We start from the raw sequence: 26,222 nt of genomic DNA, 5'->3' as shown, positions 1-26,222 counted from the left end.
AGGGAACACCTGCCTGTGAGGAAGCAGGCTGTCACCAGACAAGGAATCCTGACCTCAGACTTCCTGCCTCCAGAACTATGTTTACAAGTCATTTAGCCTGGGGTCTTTTGTTACAACATCCTGACAGACCAGGACAAAGAAAATGATCCTGGTACTACTTAAGATGTCAGGGTCCCTGATTCCCTTTTCTGATATTCACCCCCACAGAACTGACTTGCACCTCTGGTCACAGCACTGGGGCTCCCTACCCAGTTGGTGTTCACCTGCAAATAGACCACCCCTATTCTTCGGCCCTCAGCCCTAGGTCAGGAGCAAGAAGGAATTCTGGGATATTGGGAACTAGATCAGGTGAGCCTATGCTATGAGCGTGCAAAGGAGGAAGAGAAGACTGGGAAAGAACCAGCAGCTCATGGAGGAACAGGAGAGAATGTCATAAAGATAGGTAACGAGATGGTCTGGGGCCCGGGAAGCAAACCTGTAAAATTCCCCTCGCATCAGCATCAGCTGAGGCCTCAGCTGATATCATCAGGCCTTGGAATCACCAGGGTCCCAGACTATGTTGCTCCTCAATAGAGACAAGCAACTGAAAAACCCATGAGAAAGAAAAACATCACTTTAACCTCCGTCAGACGCGAGAATGTTATGATTAGCTCGGCTGGAAGTCCCCTCAACTGTATATTGCTTTTACCCTGGCAAACAAGATACTCAATTAACTACCCTCATTGTCTCTGGAAGAAGAAAGAGTAAGTGTCCCCAGTCTAAGCAGGATGATGAGCCCAGGAGGAGGGCGCCCTCCTGAACTAGGCTATGGGATGCTGTCTGCACCAGTCTGTTCCCAGGGCTGTGTGTGGTCCAGGAATGGGCAGTGTGGACCTCTCTCTGCAACGAGGACCTCTGAGCAAGACACCACTCCCCTGGGGCTTCTAATCCTTATCAGCAGGAGACACAGTGGAGAGTACTGCCCGCATCACCCATGGGGATGAATCATGATTATTGTTTACAAAATGCCTCAAACCAGCAGAAATGGTTCTGGAGAAAACATCCCAACATTCTGAATAAGAGCACAGTCTAGGGAGAAGAGTCTTCAGGCCCCATAAAATGAAGGTCTGATTAGATCAGCGTGACTCAGTACGGTGAAGCAAGGCAGTCCTGCTTTAAAACAAGCTCCCATATTGAAGGTGTATTCTTCCCCAACAAGGGTGAACTTGGTGAGCAGTGGGGAAGCAACGTGAGGCCGCTCGAGTGTCATGCCTGAGCAGGCTGCTGTGTTTCAGGCATGTGTTAGCACACAGCTGAATTGACTCCATATCAACTTTACACTGTTAGCTCTCCAGCTGTTCTGCTCTGAGCCAAGCACCGTGCCCAGCTTGGAGCATCTCTGTATCGTTACCAGAGCACTGCTCCTTCACTACGGCTCTCGGATAAGGGCTGCCTGTCTTAGTAACCAGTGCCCCCGGGAGCACAGAGAGCCCTCAGAGGGAAGAGGGAGAGAGGGCTGGAGTGCTCGGGAACGTTCTGGATCAGTGGGTTAATCTTCCAGAGGAAGCCATGTCCAAATCAATCCTGGAGCCCCGTAATTTAGACCCTGGAGTTCACGCCACCTCAAGAGTCATGAACCTCTCACCCAAAGCCACGAGCTGACCTCTAGATGTGACATGCTTCAGCAGGACACTGGACAAGCCTTCGTGGTCCCAGGAAAGACGGGAGAAAGTCCTAGCCAGCAGCCACTCCTGAAAGTATCCTTCCTCTGCTAGCAGATGAGGCTATCAGCAGGACTAACGGGGAGATAATACTACTGAGGTACTTGCTGCCGGGGAAAGCCTCGGTGCAATGCTTTGGACATTGGCCCCCAAACACCACCAGAACTTCTTGGGAAGAAACCGAGTCGATTAAATGTGGCGTCAGATAAGCATTATACTATTACAAAAATCACATAGTTAACCAGGAGGTACACTAAGCCATATGTAGACATGGAGTTAAGGTGTACCTTTGACATCATAATGGGTTTGCCAAACAGGAAACAGAACAAGAGGGACCACTTCCTCAAAGTCATCTGGCATGTTCATTAGCCCTGACTAATTCTCCCTTTGTTTATTTGCCCACTGTGCCCCAACCACTTTACAAGGACCCGGGGCTCTGTTAATGTCATTTCAAGGGTGTAGCTTCCAACATCCATGCTCCATCTTCATCATCAGCCTGACGGCTGCCTGGAAGCAAGCTACATACCCACCACAGCAACCAACGCACAAGAGGGAAAGCCAGTGGCGTTTTCATTTGTTGGGACTTATGGTGGGTCTTTGATCTTTAATCAAAACATAAAAACCTCGGTTTGTCCCTTTCAAAGACTCCTTTCCCATCAGCCAGTGTTGTGCTGGGCTCACATATACAAAAAGAAAACATTGTAACTTGGCCATGTACGGCTAAGACAAAAGCCGCAAAACGCCTGGCCCATGCACAGTGCGGCCTCACGTGAAATGCCAGGATGCTGAAGCCACGGGGTACGAGGCTGCTGAGGACTGGCTCTCAGATGGAATCCCATGGACAATCTCCCAGGAAAGCCCACTTCCAATCAGGCATGAAATTGAACATTTCAGATCTAGGACTATATATCACGTTCAGGGCCATGGGCGTCTTAGCCAGAATCTCCAGCCAACCCCTGGACCTAATTTCAAGGCATTAAATTCCCTGCTGCTGTTTCCGAACATGGGAACCAAATGCACTTACTATGTTCCAAGCTGTGCTGGAGGGGGTACATTCCAAACAGCTGCAAGTGGAGAGCTGTGGAGAGTTAACCCAGAGCCTAAGGGCCTCAGAAGCACACGGCCAAGGGGCACATGGAGCTAAGGTTGAGAGCTAGGCAGATGAATGTGAGCGGTGGCAGGGGCAGCTCCAGGTCCCTTAAGGGGTACTGATATAACAGGACATAGTGGGCAGGATGAGACACACCCACACGGGCATGGATCCCTTTTAGCGTCTTCCCTGTGGCAAACTGTGACTATGTGTCCTGGGATTCCAGCACTTTTTATAAAAATCCTTTTAAAAGTCACCTCCCCCCCCAAAAAAAAAGGACAAAAGTAGGTGACTGTGGGAATCCTCGCTGATTCTCACGATCAGGGAGCCAGAGGATGATTCATGAGCAGTGTGAGGAAATAGGAAATCGGGACATCTGGAAAAAATCTTGGCATGACAAGACACCAGACACACATGGAAAAGGAAGAGTGTATGCTGGCCCATATCACCCACCAAACGGGAAGAGAACATCCCCAGAGCCTATAGACAAACATGCATGGCCCAGAGTCCTGGGGCCAGACACGATGGAGCCCCAGAGCCCCGCATTCTCAGAACGCAGTGACATTTCACACAGCACCCCCTGTCATGATACCTAGTGCTGGCAAGGGAGCGGAGCCTGGGCGGCACTCGGATGGAGATGCTCGGCAGGAAGAGGGCTTAGCAACAGAAGAACACTGAGTGTTCAGGGAAGCTGGGACATCGGATACGGGAACCAGCTTCTCCTGGAAGCCACAGAATAACCATTCTGGAAATGACTGCCAAAATCATAGATAAACTAGAAGTGAATGACCGAAGCTTCCAGAAAGGCCTCCCAAGCATGCCCAGGCTCACACTTCCTCCAGGATTGACAAGCAGTCTGATGTCTCTCAGCCTGGGTCCTGGGAGCTGGTGGCTTGGTCTCCATCTTTGTCTAAATGGAGGAGCTTAGCTGGGTGTGTGGCTGGTCTGTAGTCTGTGAACCTGCCATGAGTTGAACCAGCAAGTGAATGTTCCTCACACTTATCCCGAATCTAAAAATACTGGCACTGCCGCCATGTCACGTGGGCACACTCCTCTGGGGCGGGAATCATGCTAGCTCTGGTTACATGTTGGTCTGAGCAACCTGATAAAAGCCACGCCTTGTGAGATGGAGGAACCCACAGCAGAGTTCTGAGCCACCTGCGTCAAAAATGTGGGTTTTGCTCATTTCCCAAACTGTCCTTGGAACCTTTCTGAACCAAAGGACATGGAATGACATCCTACAGGTAGTGTAAAGACCACATCTGGGGAAACTCTACACAGGATGCATTGCCTCCAGACTGTTCTGAACACTGATAAACAAAAAGATGTCCTGTCAGGCTCAAAAACGCTAGGGACAATCTTAGAGACACTCAGGGCACTTACTAGCCTTGGACCTAGTAAGAAAGTCTTTGAATATTTTACAGTGAGTAGCATTTCTTTCGTGCAGCTTGACTTTATATATTTCGTGCAATGAAAATTTTTAAAAAATGAAAAAAACAAAACTAGATTATTTTTGAAACAAACTAGATTCTACTAATAGAAATTCAATGAAGCATCTTTTCAAAGAAAGTATTTAGTCAATTTACTTACTCTTATAAATGACCTGTTGCTTATTCAAATCAGTTAACTGGCTCAGAGTTTCGAAGAGTCTTCACAAAAATCTTTCATCAGCTACACAAAAGAATGTATTGCCTGGGAAGCAATGGGCTTCTTCTAACGTTTAAACAATATACTTGGTGTAGCTTAATTTATGGGAAATAAATTTACAAATCTCTATTACCCATAAAAAGGTAATCTTGTTCTGTCACCCTTAAGGGTCTCGGTTTATTCAGTTATGCACAGACACAAAGAATAACAAGGAATATAAAGAGAGCCACTAACCCGTATGTAAAGCAAAATACATAAAAATATTATGTTTTTACATTTAGATTTCACAACAAAATCATGGCTGAAAGGTTTTCTTTTTTAAAAAAAAAATCAACAAAAATGAATACGTTTATAAGTGGAAGATTACTGAATTCTCCAAAAATACCGATAAAGTGTAATGCTTGCCTCAGAAAAGAATGTCACCTCCGAACTAACGATGACTCAGAGCGCAGCCTGTGTTTGTGATGCAGCAAAGGAAGAGTCCTGGATCTTAACAGTGATGTTATGGCCTGAGGGATTTTTTTCTGATCATCACAGCATAGCCCAAAAATGACTAGAATGCAAGCCACGGCGCTCTTGGAGTCAGAGAATTTCCGGTTCTGAGACAGGAGGCATGGCAACCTCTGGCCCTGAAGGGACGGGAGACAGGCAATGCAAAACAGCACTTAGATTTGAAAGGATGGAAAATTCCACCTCTCTTCTTAGGGTCGGCTGAGAATAGAGTGAGCGCTCCTTGTGGAGAGGTCTTCGCTCCTATGTTGCATGGCTTTAGACACTATTCTCTGAGCAACCAGAAGAGACACAACCAAACACAAACTGACCAGTATCACACTCCCCTAGACAGGCAGAGGCAAGCCCACCTGAACTCTAAGGAGCCTGCAGAACAGGGACAGCGCGTCTTCCCCGGGAGTTGGAAGAAGGTCGTGGCCATGGTCTTACACTTGGGTCCTGCCTGCATATATGATAAGGCCACATTTGTTGCCAGGGGAAGCAGAGGAGGCGGCATGCCCAATGGGTAATGAGGGGTCACTCACTGGTTTTTAACCAGAGCCATGAATTCCCTTCCAGATCACCTGTGTGCCGGTGTTTTTTATGGGAATTCTCACTGAGAAAGGGGTGCATCTCTGCACCTCTAGGCCCACCCTAAACTGATTGCCTTGGTGTAAGGAACAAACTTTTCCAAGATCAACTGAATGCTATCGCTCTGGGCAGGACCCCCACAACCGGGCTCTCAGGGGAGAAACTGAACCACAGACACAGGGCCTACCTGGCCAGCTCCCTGTCACAGCATGACCCCCTGTGGTCTGTTTGCCAAACAGGACCTGAAAGGGCTGCCTACAACCTAGGGGAGCAAGCTGACTTCTCAGCTATCGTCCAGACACTCTTCCCACCATTATCAGCTCAGAGGGCAGCATAGATCTTGAAGATGCCCTGACATTGCAAAAGAAACCCCCCAGGGCTCCGACTAGCAGCTGTCAAGACTGGGTTAACCCAGTAGGTCTTGATCCCCCTTCCTAAGACATACTTAGATATATCCAGGGGCATCTCTCTTTGTCACAGATGGAGCAGTGTGCTCCCCACACTAAGTGTGTAAAGACCAAGGAAGCTGCAAGACATCCCTAAACACACACGGACCTACACAGGCACACACAATTGTCACACTCAAAATGTAGTGACCAAGTCAAGAATCCACAGTAGCTGTTTTCTTCCACGACAAGTGTCATGGTAACACATGAAAAACTGTTCAGCATCATGCATGAGCTGGTGTGGATGTGGAAACCCAGCCTCTCCTCTTTTCTACTCTGACACACCTAAGCCTAGCTCTACTGCCTGTGAGCAACAGTTCTTATCTGTGTGAAGATATCTGTTAAGTCAAACAGAGGACCTGAGCAACTGAATCAGACATCCACAGGGGCTCAGTGGCTAGTCAAGCCACAAGACATCTGCCCACTAAGGAAAAAGCTGTCCTGTGCAAGCTCGCCTCAAACACTACACCAAATGCTTCCCAGATTTCCAAGGTAGAAGTAGAAAAATTGCTCCCAGGCCGGCCCATTCGGTCCGGATACCGCATGTACGTTGGACAGAGAGACAGCAGAGAGAGGGAGCATTCTCCATGATGACACTAGCTCCGCAGCACAGACTAAGCATGTGGAGAGGGGTCATGAATCAGAGGCAGCGTAATGAGTAGCGACAGGGTAATGTGTTTCCTCCCACAGCTTTGGCAAGGGTCTGGGTAACCGCTGGGTTAAAGTCGTCTGTGAAGATACGGGATACCGGCATAACTTAATCAAGACTCTCTGTGCACCCAGGATTGCAGGAAGGCCCCTTGCATGAATCCCTAGGCAGAAAGACAAAAGCGTTTCTATGGTAGTGTTCACCCACTGGGCACAGGCAGTTTCCGGTGAGTAATGAAAATAAATTAACAAGTCTTTCCACCTGTGTGTGACAACGGAGACTAACTGATATGCAAACAGGCCAGGTGGCCCTAATACTGCTTCACCAGGGAAGCTGTTCCATTTTGCTCCTGACCACAAGGTACTCCCTTGTCAGGACAGTGATGTATATTCTCCACCGCTTCTAGAATCTGGCCTCTTGCTTGGGAATTTTTGTAGAGGAGCAGCCTCTTACCTGCTAGTTTAACACAGGCTCCTTCTCTGGACATTATAGGGTGAGAAACAGAGGTAGCTCTCTCTATATAAATGAGGACTGCATTGGTCGAGGGACTAGAAAGGCTTCTTAAGCAAGCCCTGTTCCAGCAATGCATGCACGCTTAACGTGCAGGCCTGAAGCAGATGCCAGACCCTGGGGTGCCTCTACCACCCCAAGGGCTAGGAGAGGGATACCTTATCAAGCAAGAATATCCAGGCCCTATCAGTTTAAGATAGCATTCCCAACAAGGCCAGCCCTGAGGACACAAAGCCACTGTACGCAGGCCAAATCAGTTACCTAACTTGAGTAAAGAGAGATCATCCAGGCAGCTGAGAAAATAAACCATTCAGGCCGACTCTGAAAGTCAGTGAGAGCCAAATGGCAGGTTGTCTGGCATTGTACTGACTGCATGATGACAGTGGTCAGATCTACCTCAGGAATGGAAGACAAAGTCTGCTAATCCCGTCTCCAGGGAGAGTCTGACACAGCACAAAGCAATGTGACCATTGGCCCCAAGTAGTCCAGTTACCACAGAAGGGACTATCTGAATGTTCCTCGGGGGACACCAGAAAGCACGTCCATCTCAGAAACTAACCGCAACCTTTCTCAGGCTTGGACATTCTCTCCCACTATTGCTCTCTCTCTCTCTCTCTTTCTCGCTCTCTCTCTCTCTCTCGTGTGTGTGTTCTGTGTTGCTCCCATCCTATTTCTAAGAACAACAAACCAAAATGAATTTAATGTGTGTATACTTTAGACTATCAAAGGGATGCCCTTGGGAACTGAAGACGTTTGTGTGTCATTTAGGACCCATGACCACAGGCACCAGACTTCTACTGTGCAGTCTGAGGGGTGATGGAAAAAGAAAATTTGGAGTGAATATCAGCAAGCTACATTATATACATGTATGAAATTGTCAAATAATAAATGGAGTCATATTTAAAAAGTAAAAGGAGAGTTTGGTCCACCAAAAGAAAAAAAAATACCTTTTTCTAGATCCATGATTCTTAAGTAAGAGGGTAGAGGGCTTGTTCGGATAAAATGTTCGGCGTTTTACATTTGAGAAACAACAAGTAATAAATCTAGACAAGTATATAAACAGTGATAAATTTGTTTTAAAAATATTAATTTGAATAGAAAGCCTTCAAAGCATATAGAAATTTTACTTTTCCAGAAAAAAAGGGGGGGGGGGCTAAATTTAACCCTTATCCATCAATTCCAAGGAGGACCACTGAGTACAAAGATACCGTGCCGGCATCCTGGCTCCTCTACAGCCAGCACGGGGTGGCTATCTGGACTCTCCGCGCTCACTGCCACCGATTACGATGATGCCCAGAGAGCACCTGCTATGAGGACAACATTGCTCAGAACATTGTTAAACACTTTGCTTCCCTTGTGCTGCTCGGAGAGACAGAGAAAGCAGGAAGGAGGTTGGCCCTGGGCTGCCGATCATCGCATTAGTCTCATGATTTGGGGGAAGGGACAGCATTCAGAAAAAGATCGTGACATGTGTCCACTCACCTTTTGTCCCTTGACGCCATGACAGTCACATTTCCCACAGCCAGAGCCGCCACAGCCGTAGTCACCCTGAAAGAAAGACAGCAAGTTTAAACAGGAGGTCAAAGTACGGTGGGCCAGAGGACAAAGGCACTCGTCACCAAGCCCAACTGCTGGGGTCCAAGCCCCCAGGACCCACACAGTGGAAGGACAGCACCCACTTTGACAAGTTGTCCTGATTGCCACATGAGCGCCCCGGCACATGCACACAACTCCACCCATCGTAAATAAATAAATGTCACTTTTAAAAAGATCTGAATTATGGCAGGCACCAGCATCTTCACCCAGTTGTGAGGCAAGTCCCAGCGATCACCATTCGTGAGACCCAGCAGCTCGAGAGCCTGAAGGTGATTAGGGATGAATCACGCTCCATAGAGAAACCCTGAGAGCCTTGGACTCAATGACGCATGTCACTAGACTGCTTGTCTTTTGTCTGTTAGAAATGGGCTCACCTGGGGATTATGTGAACAGTATTGCAAGGCAAAGAAATTAGGAGTTTCACACCTAAGAGCAAGGGCTCCATAAAATGGGTTCTGCTTGGCCCTTGTGTTTGCAGGGACTTAGAGGTGTGCAAGAGACTAGAGAAAGAATCGTCAGTGAGTGAGCTGGTCTTCAAGCCCGGGTGTTCAAATTCAATGAAAGCCTGGATATTAAAGAACACTCTATTGCAAAACACATTTTGTTGCTGTCTGCTAATACACATCAAGAAGAGCTGGAGAGAGGCACGCGTTCAGATGCCCAGTGAGAAGTCGGTAATCATCACATCTCAAAAGCACCTCCATCCCACAGGTACGGAGACGAAAGGAAGCGGTTCAATGTTAGCAGGCTAAGATGAGATCGAAATCAGAACCCAGCCCAGCATCCAGGGCATGAATTGGCCAACAGAAGAAAAGACATACACGCCACACTTTACAACGCCCCTGGCACAATCCAAGTTTTAAACCATTATAGACAGCAGCCTGGGGCTAAAGGGGGTGGAGAGGCTACAGAGTGTACCATTCAGCAAGCTTTATTAAAGACACTGTGTCAGTTCAGAAATAAAATTTAGACCCATAGTCTGCTTCAGGTGGCAACCGATCCCTCAAAATAAAAGTATGCTATTAATAGTTCCTGGCTCACGAGAAGCCTATATTTTTAACGGCATCCTTGAGGCTGCATCACCATGGAGATCCTCTGCCCAAAACAACCCCATCTGGAGACACTTATTTTATGAGTTAAAGCTGAACAAGTGCCTCCAAGACAGGGAGCTGTTCTTAATTTTATATTTTGGAGATGGGGACACTTGACAGCCATCCAAGTAAAGCCCAGCGGTCAAGATCTGTTCCTCAAGCTGACTCACAGCCCGGCTATTTCAGCGTGTACTCTCATGGCCCTCCTGACATTTCAGATGGCTCCCTGTGCTCTGTCTGCTTCTGAATGTGGATTTCCGTTGCCACCAGGGCTAAGTCTTCAGCCTGAACTGAAGAAAGACCGTTCAGAGCATACAGAGAAAACACCAAGGGACTCCACAGACAGGCTACCTTAATTGTCCCTGCCTCTGACCACCTGAGTCCCATGACATGCTGATTTACTCTGGGACACCCTGAACCTTTAGCTACAGCCTGAGCATAGTGTGGAGCTGTTTTATCCAAAACTTACTTGGGTAACAAAGCCTGCAGGAATAGAGGATGTTACTAATTAATGAACCGGTGGCACGTCACCCTTTGTTGAGTCTATCTCAGCTCCAGCATCATGGACACCAGGAGGCAGGCAACTCCAAGTCCCAACGGTGGCAGGCCATCCTCCTCCCTGAGATCCCTGAGATCTGCCATTCCTCACACCTTGTGGCTTTGAAGCAAGGGCAGTTCACCCCACTCATTAAATTCTGCTTAGTCTCATCCTGTCCCCATTGATTTCACCCAGAGAAATTAACCAGGCAGGAGACTGCAGGGTTCATGTGAGACTTGGCTCCCAGTCACCCACACTTAACAGAGGGTCAACAACAGCTTGAGGTTACCAGAATTTCTATGTGAAACACAATGGTAGTTCCTATGAAACACCACATTCGAAGACAAGCCAAAGACGCTGATGTGATGAGGCTGGGGTCTTCCTGTCTGAAATGCTGCTGCCATCTGGGAAGCTCAGCTCCTTTCACTCTGAAAGGAGTTCATCAAATCAAATCTCCCAGAGTTGTTCCTACAGCTAGCGCACAGGGGACACCCCAACCCTCACCCTGGGCAGAGATGGTGAAAGTCAAGTGGGTAACTGATAGGCATCTTGTCTGGAACCTACATCAGGTCTTAAGAACTCTTGACAGAATCAAAAAACTAAACCAAAGAAGTAGAGGGCCCTTTCCTCACAGCCTAGACTCTACATTACACAAAAATATCTCATCCCAGATCTAACACATGTATCTCTCTATTCACATAGAAAATTTTTATATTTTTTGGAGACACAGGAAATCTCATTACCAAATTCTGGTCCCTAAAAAGCAATTCAGGAGAACTGACCATGCTAATAGCATCTAAATTACTCTATGTTTTTCAGGGGAAAAAAAAGAATAAGGAGGGGTAAGAGAAGGAGGAGGCTTGGAGGTGAGAAGTTAAGGTTGAGACATGGTCTCTCTCTGTATAATCAGGCTAGCCTGGAGCTCTAAATACTCTACCTCAACCTTCTTGGTGCTGGGATTGCAGGTAAACACCACCAAACCCACAAAGAGACCAGTTAGAGACCACACTGTGCTGTATTCTGGGTGGCCTTGCATCTTATGTAATTGACTTGATTGAAAACAACCATCAAGTTTTAGAAAAAACAGCCACCCATCATGTGATGCTTGTTTGGTTTGTTAAACAAGATTTTTAGTCTGAAATGTCACTATTCTGGTCCTTAATGATTTCCGTTTTTATGAAGCGGCCTAGCTGGCTTTCACCGGACACAGGGGGCTGGCTATTCTGCTGCAATTCCAGGGCATAGACTTAAAGCCAATACACATTGTACCCCGAGGTTCCCTTTCAGTCAGTGTTGGCATTTATTTCTGAAATAACTAATTGAAGCAAAAGCCTTGTTCACACAGTCTTATCCATGCATGGCAACATGTCAGGCTTGCAAGGGGCCCATGACTCTGTGGCTTTCATAGATTCAAGGTTATCAGGAACGTCTCGTGTTAAGGGTGGTGTCACAAACTTCATGACTTCCTGAGGCCCCTCAGCACAACGAAAAGATGTATGTGGCTTGTGAGCCCAACAGTGCCCCCTTGGCTCCGGATCTGAGGGACCTTATGAGGTCCTGCTCATTCTTCTCCGTGTCTGGAGCACATTGGGCCACATGCACCAGCTCCCAAGCCCATCTGTTTCAGATTCTAGAACGGGAGGAACTGGAACATTCTGTGAATTGCACAGTCCCTTCCCCTCCAAGGGTCAATTAGACTTAATCCTGCTCTGTCTTCCCATGAGATGCCGGCAGGAGGAAGTTGGTCAGGAACGCTGCCCACTTGAAGCCCTGGAATGTGGCTGAATAATGTCAAAGGATAACCCATGTGAGACTTGGCCTCTCTCTCACAGAAGTTGGCCATCCACAAACAAGATAACCCAGGTACCCAGGGACAAGCATCACAGAGGGGTCTCAACTAAAAACAGCTGTGCTTTACTGAGAGAGACCGCGTCTCAACCTCAACTTCTCACCTCCAAACCTCCTCCTCTCCCTCCTCTTTCTTTCTGAAAAGTATATTGTGATTTAGATGTTATTAGAACAGTCGATTCTTCTTCGGTGATTTCTGGGGATCAGAATTTGGTAATAAGATTTCCTGTGTGTCTAAAAAAGGATAAAGATTTTCTAGGCAAATAAAGATACATGTGTTGGGTCTGGGAACAGACATGCTCAAAACGGGAGGGAACCGAACAAAAACCGCATCCCTCCTGAAAGCCCTGTCTGTCACCTCCCGCCAGACACGTCCTGCAGCCCAGAACAAGAATGTGAAAAACTGTCCACGTGGAAGCTGGAGAGCAAAACCTGTTTCCAGTGCTCTGGGTTGTGGTCTGAAGATCTCCCTTGTTCTCAGGTATGGGAATACTTGGTCCCTGGTTGGTGGCGCTGTTTCCGTAGGGCATGGGGTCCTTGGAAGGCAGGTCCTTCATGAGGGAAGTGGATTGCTAGGAGTGGACCTGGAGGTTTCACAGCTCCGTTCTGCTTCTGTCTGTCTATTTCTCGATCCACCAGAATGTGAAGAGTCCCACCTCTATGCTCCTGTCTCTGTGGAGCCATCAGCTGCCATGCTGTCTCCAGAATGGACTGTCTCTTGGAACTGTGCACGAAAATAAGCCCTTGCTCTCTGTAAGTTGGTTCCTGTTGGGTATTTGGTCACAGTAACAAAAGCGTAGCCAGTCCCCATTTGTCACCCTTCAGATGTGGGCATACACAAACTTCAACAGCAGAGACAGCGTTAAACAGAAGCAGAAGGCACAATAGTCAAGGAATGCAGAAGGCCTACGAAGTAATCCCCAGATAAATACCTTTCATATTCCTTGGGTAGCCCTGCAAACCTCTCGGGACAGGTGAAAACCATTTGCATTAGTAAAACTTTCTCTCGCATTCCCATTAAGGTTTCCAGAAAGTAGACCCAGCAACCTTAATGGTGTCAAATACGCAAGGCTGAAAGCACACAGTGACTTCACAGCGCACACTGTCCCTGCCAAAGAAGAAGATGCCAAAGAACTTCAGGGGAATGAAGGCTCTTCTAGGTTGTCCCCAAGCTGAAGACACCAAGAAACCCTTCTTAACATCACAGACACTCCACATGGCAGACAAGTGGCAACATGTTTGCTGTATCAACACACATGCCAGCTGTGCAGAGGGATGGATGGTCTGCCCCACAGACCCGCTAACTGTAACCTGTGTGCCATCTGCGCAAGGCTTGGAAGGAGCACACAGGATGAGCTGGCCCTTTGCTTCTGATGGCAGTGGACATTCAACATCCCCGCTTGAACAATTTTTATGTGTTCCGCATCCCACCAAATAGGGCCATGTGGAGCTCTGCCAAGCCCAAACAGCTTATCTTTCAGATTCCTTCCCACATTCCCTGTCCTGCGCAAAATGTCAAAGTATTCATGGGGGGGGGGGCAGGGGCAGCTAGCCTACTGCACTTCCTGTCACGGCACTTCCTCAGGGGTCTAAGAAATATATAAAGGAGGGAATGTATTTCAGAACTACTGGAGCAGAATTAAAAGTAAATGAAGGGAACCTAGCAGAAAGCAGGGCCTTCGTATGCTGTGGGTGGGAGGGTCGGGGGTACAATCTTACACAAAACTGGAAATGGCCATGGATTTTATCCTCAACTGTGCACAGGATTAGAAAATGAATATCTAAATAGATATCACAATATAAGTCAGCTACCACAGCATTCATAATAATCACTTAAGAGATTAGATTTGAGCCAGATCTGATGACACAAGCTTCTGGTCCCGTCTAATCGGGAGGCCGGGGAAGAAGGATCCCAAGTTCAGAGTATGCCTGGGCTACAACAGTGAAACTCAAAATCAAACTGGACAATTTAGGGAGACTCTGTCCCAAAATAAAAAGCCAAAAGAGGGTCAGGAGTATAAGTCATTGGCATAGTGTGTGCTTAGCTTAGGAAGCTCAAAGTTCTCTCCTGCCACCCCAAAGCACAAACCAATGAAAGAGCTGACATTTGCACAGCATTTTTGAACTTCCAAAAATACACCTGGTAGATTGAAAGGTAAAAGGTTGTCCCTTGCAGCCCAATAAAATTGTGTCCACCTCCGCTTCCCCTTACTGCAGTATTCTGTCATTTAGTTTTGCTTATTTAAGACAGAAACCACCCTCCAGAGATATGAAAAACATTCTTTATTTCTTCATTCAATTAAAGGATAATTTAGTAAAATATCATTTTACTAAACTCAGCAAAATGTTAGAGTGCAGTAAAACACTACTCTGTCTCCTTTAATAACGGAAGGCCAGCACAGAGCAGCCGACACTGCCCTGAGAACTTACAAACAACTCGGCTCTAGTTTGACAACAACTACAAGCGTTGATACATTCTTGGCAAAAATAAAATTAAAAACTAGCAAGCCGACTGAGTTTCTAATGCTCAGCGCCTTCTCCCCCCCCCCCCAATAATATGACTAAGGCTTCGCCTGTGCGATCCCTGCTCCATCTGGTTCTCATTTGAAACCGAGTTGCAGAACCCATGTGGGTTCCCACCGCCACCGCACTGTGGAAACGAGGGTGTAGGCTTGGCTTCGAGGACGGCCAGCATGTGACTAGCATGTGACTACACTTCTTGTCCCATTTTCCTCAGTGCAACTCCGTTGACTCATTTTTCCCTGAGTTTCCTCTCTCCCTCCCACTGGATGGGGGCGGACATCCAATGTTCTTCCTGGGGAAGAGGACGCCCCAGAGGGAATGAATAATGATGGCCAAGAGTTCCATCTCCAGCTGCAGACAGATGTGACTATAATCAGTTGTCATGTGATGCTGGCCATCACACGGCTCCACGTATGATGAGCTGGTGGGCTCCGAACATCTGCTGGGACCCGTGGTGGACATGACCTAGAGTGATTCATCCAGTGATGGTTGAGTCTCTGACCAGTGACAGGGAACTGGGCTGGGTCAGTCCCCACCTTCAGACAGAGCTCTTCCTTCAGCATGCTCACACAAGCCCACCTTCCACATCCCCCACACGCTGTTCTCACTGCCCCATGAGGTCAGACTCTCTCTCTCTTCCTCACCTGATCCCATAGCCATTGGCCTCTCAAAGACCATCAACACAAGCCTGGCCACACAGATATTCCGGCTGTCCTTTAAGAAAGAGCTGGTTCTACACAGGCAGGCAGGAAGAGATGGCGGACGTCTCTCTCCTCCATCTTTGGGAAACTCACTCCCTCCGTGAGGTGGCAATCTGTACACCCAAGCTTGTTCCCATCCTTCTTTCCTCCTTCCTCTCCACAGTTCTCCCTCATCTCTCTCTTCTTTGCTCCCCCCAGAACTCTAGCTTCCTCCCCAGCCTCACCCCCCTGAATTCAGACATCTCTCTTACATCTGACCCCCAGGTCAAATCCCACCACATGGTACCTTCAGAGAAGTCCCTAACTGGATCCCATGTGGAATCTGGGGAATCTGGGGGCTCTTGGGGAATTCCTGGTGTCTTTCCCTCCGTGACCCAAAGTGTATGCTGTGCATTCTTACATTACAGGAACCATTCCAAGCCCAAGGCCTGGTTTGACGCGACACTCTATAGCTCCGTACAGAATAAAGATTACCCATCAGCAGGGCCATCTTTCGACACCTGAGGGTCCCACAGGTAACAGCAGCAGAGCCAAAGGGCTTGCTTCACACACAGTGGGAGTGAGCAGAGGTAGTGGTTTATTTATCCTTCCGCATTCCATTGGCTGAGCCTTTAAGGAGCCTTGGGTTTGTAGCAAACTGGAAGGGGGAAAGGAGAAAGCCTGCCTCAGGAGGATATTTCAGGAATCTGAAACCCTCAAAAGGAGGGTTTCGTGAAGCCAGTGGCTGGAGGACCGCACTGTCTTTCACTGGACAACCAAACATTTTAAACCACTGCCGATATCACACCATCTTCTACTCTGGGGTGTAGAGGGGGGAGGGGAAGAGAGGGAGAAACCAACAAGCCCGTGGCGCATTTTATTTCGCAACAGATGATAAAGGGTTTCATTTTCTTCTGTGGAAATTCTACTGTCAATTAATGATTCCACTGTCATCAAATTCATGGATAATTTTTCATCCTGCTTGCCATACAGCATAGCTTACACTCTCCTCATAATTAAGACTTATTTAATTCATGGTTATATTTATTTATGCGAGGAAAAAATATATACTTTTATGCATGGAGTCATACTGGTTCAGTGTCTAATTCTAAAGCTTCATAGCCGTCCATCCTGCCAACCTGAACTCCAACAAATGAAGATAGATAGAGGAGAGTCACAGATTGTTGCCTGATCTGCAACACACTCGCTCACCCTCTCTCTGAGGGAGAGCCTGTGAACAGGAGTCCTGCCCCTCCTGTCAAGAGGGAGGAGAAGAATGTCTGTGAAACTAACACCTCAGGGGCCAACCACACACGATCTTTGAAAAGGAAGGCAGAAGTGAACGGCCTTTGTGGATGACAATGCTTGTGACCCACAGGGCACCTGTATATTATTCATGGAGATAACAGGATCAGAGAACTCCAAGCCGAGGCTGGCAAGCCAACAGGAAGAAGTAATATGAACTAAATACGGTGATAAGAAAGCCCATTTTATGAGAGGCAGAACCCAACAAAGGACCGATCAGGAGGGCCTAGCAGTGATGGTCTGGCCATGTGGGTAGTGTCATTGCCGTTCTGACGTGAGTGTCCCCATCCAGGACAGGAAATCCAGAGGACAGCAAAGGGTTGCTCCTTTTTGTGGAGCAAAATCTCACCCTGTACAAGTAGACGATCTTGTTGGTTCAAGACCTGCCACTTTCCAATCCCAGAGATCCTGCAAAATGTCCTTATCTATAGCCATCAAAGCTGTTCACCTTGCTTGTCTGGGATGTGGCATATGGTAGAAAATGGCGTGGTTAGACTAATCCCACACAACCAGGAACCAATTCCAATGTAACAGCACTCTTGTCCAGGCTTCCTTGTAGAGTAGTTTTGCAAAGAAACAGGAGAGTTTCACTCTTTACATGTGACAGCTGCTAAAAATGCAATGCTAAAACACAAAGCCAGAGGCGTCACCTTGGAAACATCACTGGCTGAGGATAACATCATCTGATTTGTGTCCTTAAAACTGTGCTTGAAAGCCCAGACAAAAACGCAAACAGAGAGTGCGTGTAACGAGCGCCACCGAGTCCCAAACACCTGCAAAGATGGTGCGCATGGGCGCAGCACTTGACAAGTAGTGGAGACCCATCTGGAAGATATCTGGGTGACATGCTTCTCGGGCACATGTCAATGTGAGCAACTTGGGACTAAGACCTTCTTAAGTATATGGATGGTAATGGTTGGTGCACCCCAACTGCTACTGTGTAGACCATAAATGGCACTTTGGAAAGACCTACCTAAACCATTGCACATTTATGGTCAGACAAGAAAAATGAGGGAAGAAACCACAGCAGAGAAGCAACCGCCCTCGGTCAGAGCTGTGGTTTCCACAGTGTGCCGCTAGGATATTAGTGCTGGGGTTGATGGTGTCATGTGGTACCTGTGGGGCTTCCTCAGTCAGCTGAACAGGGGCATGGAGAGGTCCTTGGGAACCCCAGGACAGAGGAATTCTCCCGAGACATAAGAAACCCACACGGACTCTCAGCAGCTCCCTCGAGGACAAACAGGCGGATTCATCGGCAAAATGACGCTATGTAACTATAGAATCATGTTGTGGCATCGAAAAGCCTGCCATTTCCAAGAGAAGTTAAGAAAAATATTTACCAGAGCTAAATCATTCATAATTTATTATGAAAGTAAATATGGACTAGAATAGCTCTTCAGTCAACGGCTCTGACTCCCACATTAGAGCTTACTAGGGAACAGAGCTATGCCCCGTTCCCTGGTTCTTAACTCCAGTGATTAAAAAAAAAATATATACAACTGTTTTTACCCCTCATTTACATTCTTAAACACTTAAATCCCAGGTTCTACTGAGGTCCATTTTAGCAGATCAATAGATAAAAAGTCAAGGTCGAAAATAAAAACACAATGTCAAATGTAAAGCATTTATACAGAACATACTAACATCTTGAAGATCTTAGTGAACGGTGGTTAGCAAATCTGAATCAAATGAATGCAACCCGCAAATCAAGTTGAGATGGGTGGTTCTTTAAAAAATAAGTTTAGATCACAAAATAAACTTTGAATATTAAAAAGAAAAATCAGTCTGCTTGTCCGTACCGTGTTTAATAGCCTGGGGTCTCTGTTCTAGCTCTCGGAATCAGCCACAGTTTTCAGTGACTGAAACCTGAACAAAGTCCCTTCACCCTGGGCAGGGTTGCCTGGTGGCTAGCATGCTGCCCACAACCTGTCGCTCCCCCAAAGACTCTGGAGTCAGGGACACTTCCCCAGTACCCACACTCTATCTGCCTTCATCACCGTAACTAGTTCACTAAGGGCAGACCCAGAACTGATCACTGAAGACCTCTTGTCCTAGATATGCAGAGCTCCGGGGACAGGTGGTTGTGAGGGCCGGGACACAGTGTGAATGTGCCTAAAACCAGTGAGCTGGACACTTCAAAACGACTCAAATAGTAAAGGTTTTGTTGTGTGTATTTCACTCCAATCACTAAGAAAAGGCAGAAGATATTTTTTTTCTCAAATTCCCAGAACTCTCCTTTAGACCTCAGTGTTCTGCCAGCAATGCTTACAGCTGGGGATTAGAAAAGTCAGTCTCCTCCCATCCCCACACAGATCCACGAACGCCCACAAACACACACACACACATGCAGGCACAGACACATATACATACACATGCACAAACACACACATACACACACACATACATACACACACACACACACACACACACACACATACACACAGGGTTGCTGCCTCCAGGCCCCTCCTACCCATCACATCCTGCTAGGGATGGGTGCCTCAGGCAGCTAGTGCAGCCAAATGCACGACTGTTGCATAATTCTGAATTCCCTAAAGAAAACCTTGGTTTTGCTCCCCTTCTGCCCCCAGACTCCAGGGCTTGTCATTCTGTCTTCTATCACGTTCTTCCTAGTCTTCAGGTGTCCCCAACCCATAAATAAGTGTCCTTCTACTTCCTCACAGATCACACAGGACCTCATGGTCACGGGATGAAAGATCTAAGATGCCCTGTTTAAGTCACTTTGAAAACGGAAGCATGCCACAAGGATGCTGGCAAAAATTTTTAAAAAAAAGAAAAAAAAAGTAGGATGTCTTGAGTGCTCTCACTACACAGCAGGGACAAGAATCTGAGCAGAGGGTCCTGGCATCCAAAGAGCATTTCTGAGAACCACTTCCTGTGAGGTTTCTGGGAGAGGCCCCACCACGGCTGGCGGCTGGAATGAAGGAAGCTAGCACAGAGGCATCTGGGTCCTTGCCCGGACCTTAGCCCCTAACAATACTGGATATTCCTCCTGCTTCTTCCCCAGCGACTGTGCCTGTCCTGTAGCAGAAAGGCACAGCTATTTAAATAAAACCTCTGGGGCTTCCATGGAGGATGGTCACTGGCTCTGCACAGGGCAGATGGGCCTCCCTCTGTAGTCCAGCTGTGCAAAGGTTGGAGCCAGGAAACGGAATTCTGTTTAAAGGAATCCGAAATGCACAGAGGGGCACAAGCCCTGTCCTGCATTCAAGCGACTGGATCCAACATTCTGAGGACACACGGGAGAAAGGAAAGGAACCACGCTTTCCCCAGCACCTGGTCTGGACAGGAGGTAATTTAGACACAGGCTGCCATTGGACTGTCACCAACAAAAACATGTGTGATTGACATGGTGTAGCCCAAGACACTGAGGTCTGGGGATGACTCCACACAGTCCAGGGAGCGGGGCATTGCGTGTACCACCAAATGCCATCTTTGCAAAAAGCACTCCTAACCCTTCACAGTACTAGGAACTGCCCCCAAAAACCTCAAAGCCCTTAAAAGAATGAGGCCATTAGACAAGCCCAAGTGAAACAAAATGAAATCCTACAAACCCCTTATCCACATGTCTGTTAAATACGGAGTGTCCGCGGTCTTCCTTGGGCTTCCTTCCTTCCCCTGCTCTTTGTGGTGCAAGTTTGCTTTTGCTTTTGCTTTTTGTTTGTTTGCCTGTTTTTTGAGATATGGCCTCATTCTGTAGCCCAGGCTGGCCAGGAAGTCACTATGCAACCTTGAACTGATGGCCATCCTCCAGCCTCAGCCTCCAGAGTGCTGAGATTACAGATGTGCCCTACCACGCCCAGTCCCTTCCTCTGCTCTTAACTCTTTATTTAGGCAAAAATCACAAAGATATCAACAACCTTGGGGGTGCCCTGCCTCCCACGGGCCTGCTACTGTATGGGAGGAAAATGCAAGGAAAAACCCTCTGGAGCCCGGGAGCCCCAGTGCACGCTGAGGAAGGAAAGTCCAGACAATGTGGCGGGGAAGCACACGCCTGCCGGCCTGCTGTGCTCACGCTGCGATCATTATACCCCAGCCTGGAAGCTCCAGGTCAAGGTCTATGGTTCCCGCTGCCCTGATCCACTGCCCTCTCCAGATTCCCCTTTGTGATACTCTTCCTGCTGAGGTGGAGCGACCATCACCTCGCACGTCGACCCTAAGGCGGGATCCTGGCACAGACCCTGCCGGACCTGGAGAGCTAGTAGGATGCTGGGAGTTGGACATTCCAAACCTGAACTTTGGTCAAATAAACCGAACTGCCCCCAGCAGGCAACCCTGGCTACTGGACCCAGCACATGGATGGAGCATTTCTGGAATCCTTCCACATAGCAGAGAGCGTGAAGATTAAACCAAGACCATGTCTGCTCTCTCCTCAACCCCCACAGAGGGTGAGACATCCAGACAGCAAAAGGTCTTTTGTGAACTGAAGGTGGCGTTGACCTCCAGAGACAATGTCATACCCTCAACCTAATACTGTAAGATCAGAAAAATGAATTCGGAAGAGGAAACTGCATACGTCCAGGAGACTGGCAGGCACCGGGGGAGGACCCTGGTTCCTTATCAATCCAGGGCATGGAGGTCTTGAGGAAACCACATCACCGTGTTCCATCAAAGACACGCCTGAGCGTGAGCGAGCCCTGCATCCTGTCACAGCGGCGCTGGAACCCTGGCAGAGGCAGGTATGAGTGTGAGCAAGCCCTTCCTTTCTCATCACCAAAATGGAGTGGACGCATTTTCTATCTAGTGGAGTGAACGAAAACTTATTTAACTTTTTGTGTGGCGTGACATGGTCAGTTGTGTCTCATTACGATAGTGTGCATTAACAGAAAGCTAAACTTCATATCTGAAATGGTGTGCTAGCTTACTGAACATTCCTTGGAAAGGCCCTATTAGGGTTATTTTATAAACTAGAGAAGGAAGGTCGGGTCACCTATATTATGGCCAAAGATAACCAAATTTCTAATCACGGAATTTAAAAAAAAAAACACTGAAATTAAACAGTTAAATGCTTACTATTAAAAAAATAGAAAAGAAAAGAAAAAGTAGGCCAGAAATTCTTTTCAGAGCCAATGCATCTGCAGTTCAGAACACTCTACCCCCATCTCTCTTTGGCGGGCTCAGTGGCTCAACAGCTGTATTCCCAGTTGTTCATAAGGAGACCAGGGCTCTACAAAGTGCTGAGGTTGGGACCTCCCCCAGCCCTGGCCAGGCCTCCCACCCAGTCTACTGACGGGAGTGTGGGTTCGTTGGTTCTAAAGTCAAAGTCTACTGGCGCTGGCCCTTCTCCAAACAGACAGATCGGTAACAGGCTTTGTCCGTGTTCATCCTGGTCTCTGAGGAATGGGCTCATGCTTCCATTCCTATAGTGACCTAGCAATCCCTCTACATGACTTAAACAGATGCCACTCAAGGTTTTAATCAGCTGGAATCACACACGATTCTTCCAGCCCGCCCATGTTAATCAAAGTTCCTTCCCTGCCCCTTTCCGCTTCTTCCTTCCCTTCCTTCCCCTAGCTCTCAGAGGCTGACAGATCATCATTCTGGCCTCATGAGGCAACAAAGTTAAAGCCTCTGCATCCCCTGAGCCCTATGAGGTCAGGGAGCAAGAAGTCTTGGCCTCTGCCGTGTCTTGCTACACTTTTTCCATCGCACAGTTGTGTCTTAATACTTGTCTTCCCTTCTTCCTCTGTTGCTAGGTAACGAATGTGTACTCTAATGCTGGTCTGGCTAAGCATGCCTCAGAGCTCAAGAAGGTTCTGGGCTTCGAGGCATGGTTTCCCTGATAGTGGCTGTGACCAGTCAGGAAGGTGCTGGGCTTCAGGGTCTGATAGTGACTGTGACTGTTCAGAGGTCTTATTTCTCTCTTAGATCTCACCTGTGTCCCTGATGCTTGAAGTTCCAATGGTAGCATCTGGAAAGGGGTGAAATGCTACCTCACATCCACACAGTGAGGAGAGGCACAGAGTGGGAAGGTGGAAGAATGGTAAAAGAAGGAAGCCAAGTGCAACTAAAAGTTGATTTATTATCCAGGTTTAGATGCCATAATTCTCCCCCAAATGCAGACAAAGTCAGAGAAAGGCTGGGAGTCTATGCTCAACAATTAAGAGTGTCAGAGAAATGACACACCCTAAATTTCCCTAATGGAAATCGCATGCAGTTCTAGCTCCGACTTCCGGAACGTTTAATGCTCAGAACCTCCAGTGCAGCAAACCGCCCCCCCACCCCGCTCCACACAGAGGTACCACCCTAAGTAAGGTGAGAAACGAGACACCACTGTGAGGCAGGGGAGCCTCTTTCATAACAAGGACAACACCTTCACATAAGTGACTACAGCCCTGTGTCTCTGACTTTCAGGAAGGAAACCTCTTCTGTGCAAGTCCCAGGTCCACCCAGGGAAGGTGAGAACTCAAGCAGACTGTAGGCATTCCTGAAGCTCTTTGTGAGTTGAAATCTGGGGTTCAGGAACTGCTAACGGGAGACAACAAAGTCCTGAGGACCACAAGACAAACTTTCATCCCCACCTCGGCAAAAGCACACTTTTATTCTCAGAGGAGATGTGGAAGGAGCACGGGGTTCCATTAGACACTGGCAGGCCCATGTGGCCACCTCAGGGAGACCAATATCCACAGGGATGGCTTCCAGGAGCGAATGCTTCCAACAAGGTTATAGATCCCAGCATCCAGAAGGCTATGCAAAACCCAGAGAGTGAAGTCATGCGCCAGGGGAAATTCTCCACACAGCAAGATTGCTACGGTGATAAAGAGCTGAAAGCTATTTCCCACCTCAGCAATTTCGGCGGCACAGCCCCGGAATGAGCTGACAACCCTAGAGCATCCACCGAGCCCAGCAAGGCCAGGACGCCTACCAAGCCGACTATCGCTGCACTGTGACAAGAACAGACATGTCACCACAGGCCAGGAGATGCTTGTGCCAAACAAGACAAGGTGTCCAGCTCTGGGTAGTCCAGACTGCTTGGGTGAGAAAATTTGGGTCAGCCAAAGAGTGGTGGTCAAAGGACAAGCACAGATAGGCAGCAGAGCCCCAGGCTGGCCTCTGGCCGATGGGGACAAACCGCCGCACAGGACTGTCCTAGGCCAGCTGACAAAAGTAAGAAGCTGACTGTATAACAGCTGTGGCATTGTTAAAATGTCTAAAGTTCCCAAACTCACGACACTTCCAGTAGAATGCTGACCAGCTCAGGGGCCCACGGGGACAACTTTGTAAACCTGCTCTCTCGGGGTTCAGCAGTCACAAATGCAGCAAAATGTGAATGAATAAAAAAACAAAGTGGGAGGATTTACTTTCCTAATTCCCGAAACCTTTCAGCAAAACTGATTTTTATTTAAAAGCTCTTTTTAACGGAAGGCGAAGGCTTGTTCACAGTGGTGGCTGATGCATAAAATCCCAACACTCAGGAGGCAGAGGCAGGGGAAACCACCGTAAGATTGAGGCCAGCATTGGCTACAGAGTGACTTTTCAGAACCCTGTCTCAGAAAACAAACAATGAAAAAAATAAAAATTAAAAATTAAAAAAGCAAGCAAACAAACATGAATCAGCCAGATAGGTCTCATAAATATTAATCAGTTAGTTTAAAAAAAATAATAAAAGAACTGAAAATTGGAAAGGGAGGTAGGGATATGAGAAGGGCACCAGCCAGTGTAGTTATAGCCTGCCAGGCTTCAACAGCTGGGGAGCAGGGGTGAGGCAGCCTTTCTGAGCAGATAGAATTAGCTACAAAGGCCGCTCCACTCTCGGTCCGCACAGGGGTGCTGAGCAGAGCACAAACAACACAATGTGCTGCTATAGACAGGGTTTCCGGTCACCCAGTGTGCTTTGTGCTTCCCCACTGCCTGCCCGGGCCATGGCAGTTCCATCTGAGTGCAGAGAGCCCATGGAGAGAGGCAGGAGGCTGGCTGGGAGTGGGGCCATTGCCCACAGAGCCTGAGGGAAGGCAGATGGAGAACTTGGTTAGGAAGGCTTCCGTGGGGGGCTGAGGATCCCCAGGCAGAGATCACAGGGAGAAGTGTATTGCGTCTCTTCTTTCTAACATTCAGTAATTAGAGCACCCTGTTCATCAGGGTTAGGACAGAGGAAAAGCAGGGGAACGTTCTGCAGCTAAGATATGGAGAAGGCAGAGAAACCTTTAAAGACATTTTCTGCCCCCCAATCTACTGCTGTTTGCTGTCTCTCTATAGTTGTTCCTACTCATCCCTAAGTCCCCAAGCCCCCCAGAACAATCTGGGCCACACCTCCAGGTTGAGAAGCATTCAAAGAGAACATGGTTTCCAATGGGATACATCCCCAGCAGTTTTACCACATGCCTGTGGACTGGGGTCACTCAGGGGTTTGGGGGATTGGACACACACAGACACAGATACAAACACACAGACACCCAACGCGCGCGCGCGCACACACACACACACACACACACACACCACATTCATCACCTGATGTTATATGGTGGTATATGCAGTGTCTCAAAAACAAAAAGAAAGGAAAGGAAAGGAAAGGAAGGAAGGAAGGAAGGAAGGAAGGAAGGAAGGAAGGAAGGAAGGAAGGAAGGAAGGAAGAAAGAAGACAGAAAGAGAGAGAGAAAGAAAGAAAGGAAGGAAGAAAGAAAGAAAGCAAAAGGGCTTGAGCTGTAAACCATCTGAGGAAAGAAAACAGACAAGAGACTGTCGCTTCCTTTCCTCCCCACAAGAACAAGACTAAGGATAGGAAGAGGATGCGAAGTCAGCCAGGCCCCACCCTCTAGTTCTGAGGTCAGAATGACCGACTGTTTGACATGACCCCCACGTCCATCAGTCCTGCACAGATGTGGGTCTTCACTCTAATGGAGATTCCAGGAAGTGACCTGGGTCGGGGTTCCAGAAACGCATCCAACGAGAGAACACAATCATCAGACAGACAAGATGCTGGGACTGGGGCTTAGAACACCAGACGCCATCTCTCTCCATTTTTCAACAGGCTGAAGCCATCTGTGAGTTTGAAGACACAGGGCCCATAAGTCTGGGATTGAGGCAGCTCAATATTTGTATTTAAAGTGGTCTTTTACAAAGGTATTGATCGCCTATTCTCTTAGCTTTTCAATAAACACAAAGGACATCAGAGGACGACGGGCTCTTGAGCTCAGTGCTTCGGTGGAAACTGCACCCACCGGTCCTGCTGACAAGGACAGTGACAAAACGGCAGCCACGCCTCCACATAACCAGCTGTTACACCGATACAAACACATTATGGAGGGAAAGTTGGGGTCTTCTCTAATACATGTAACTCAGATTTAAATCACTGAAAATGTAGGGGGCGTTGGAAGTACATCTCAACCTCCACGCAGTGATGCTGCCTTGAGGGTACCGTGACACTTGGCTCACTGAAGCAGCAATGGGCCTGGGCTAGGAGAACTGACTGCATTCCATTGTTGTGAGAGGGTCACTGGCTCTCAGTCCCTTCCCAGTTAAATGGAGACAATGTCATCCCACAGGCTGGGCTGCTGAGCTACT

The 26,222-nt window shown here is 47.9% G+C and overlaps 1 protein-coding gene across 1 annotated transcript in view; it reads right to left on the bottom strand.

The window, feature by feature from the left end:
* Positions 1–26,222, bottom strand: part of Col4a1 (collagen type IV alpha 1 chain) — a 116,458-nt gene that overhangs the window by 59,409 nt on the left and 30,827 nt on the right. Inside the window, exon 2 of the mRNA XM_087900741.1 lies at positions 8,605–8,670. Within this exon, the coding sequence (XP_087756867.1) occupies positions 8,605–8,670 (66 nt within the window). The remainder of the gene's footprint in view (positions 1–8,604; positions 8,671–26,222) is intronic.

This window comes from Myodes glareolus, chromosome 23, assembly GCF_982192425.1.
Source record: "Myodes glareolus chromosome 23, mMyoGla1.1, whole genome shotgun sequence".
Taxonomy (NCBI): Eukaryota; Metazoa; Chordata; class Mammalia; order Rodentia; family Cricetidae; genus Myodes; species Myodes glareolus.
This window is presented reverse-complemented; position numbering and strand designations above follow the sequence as displayed.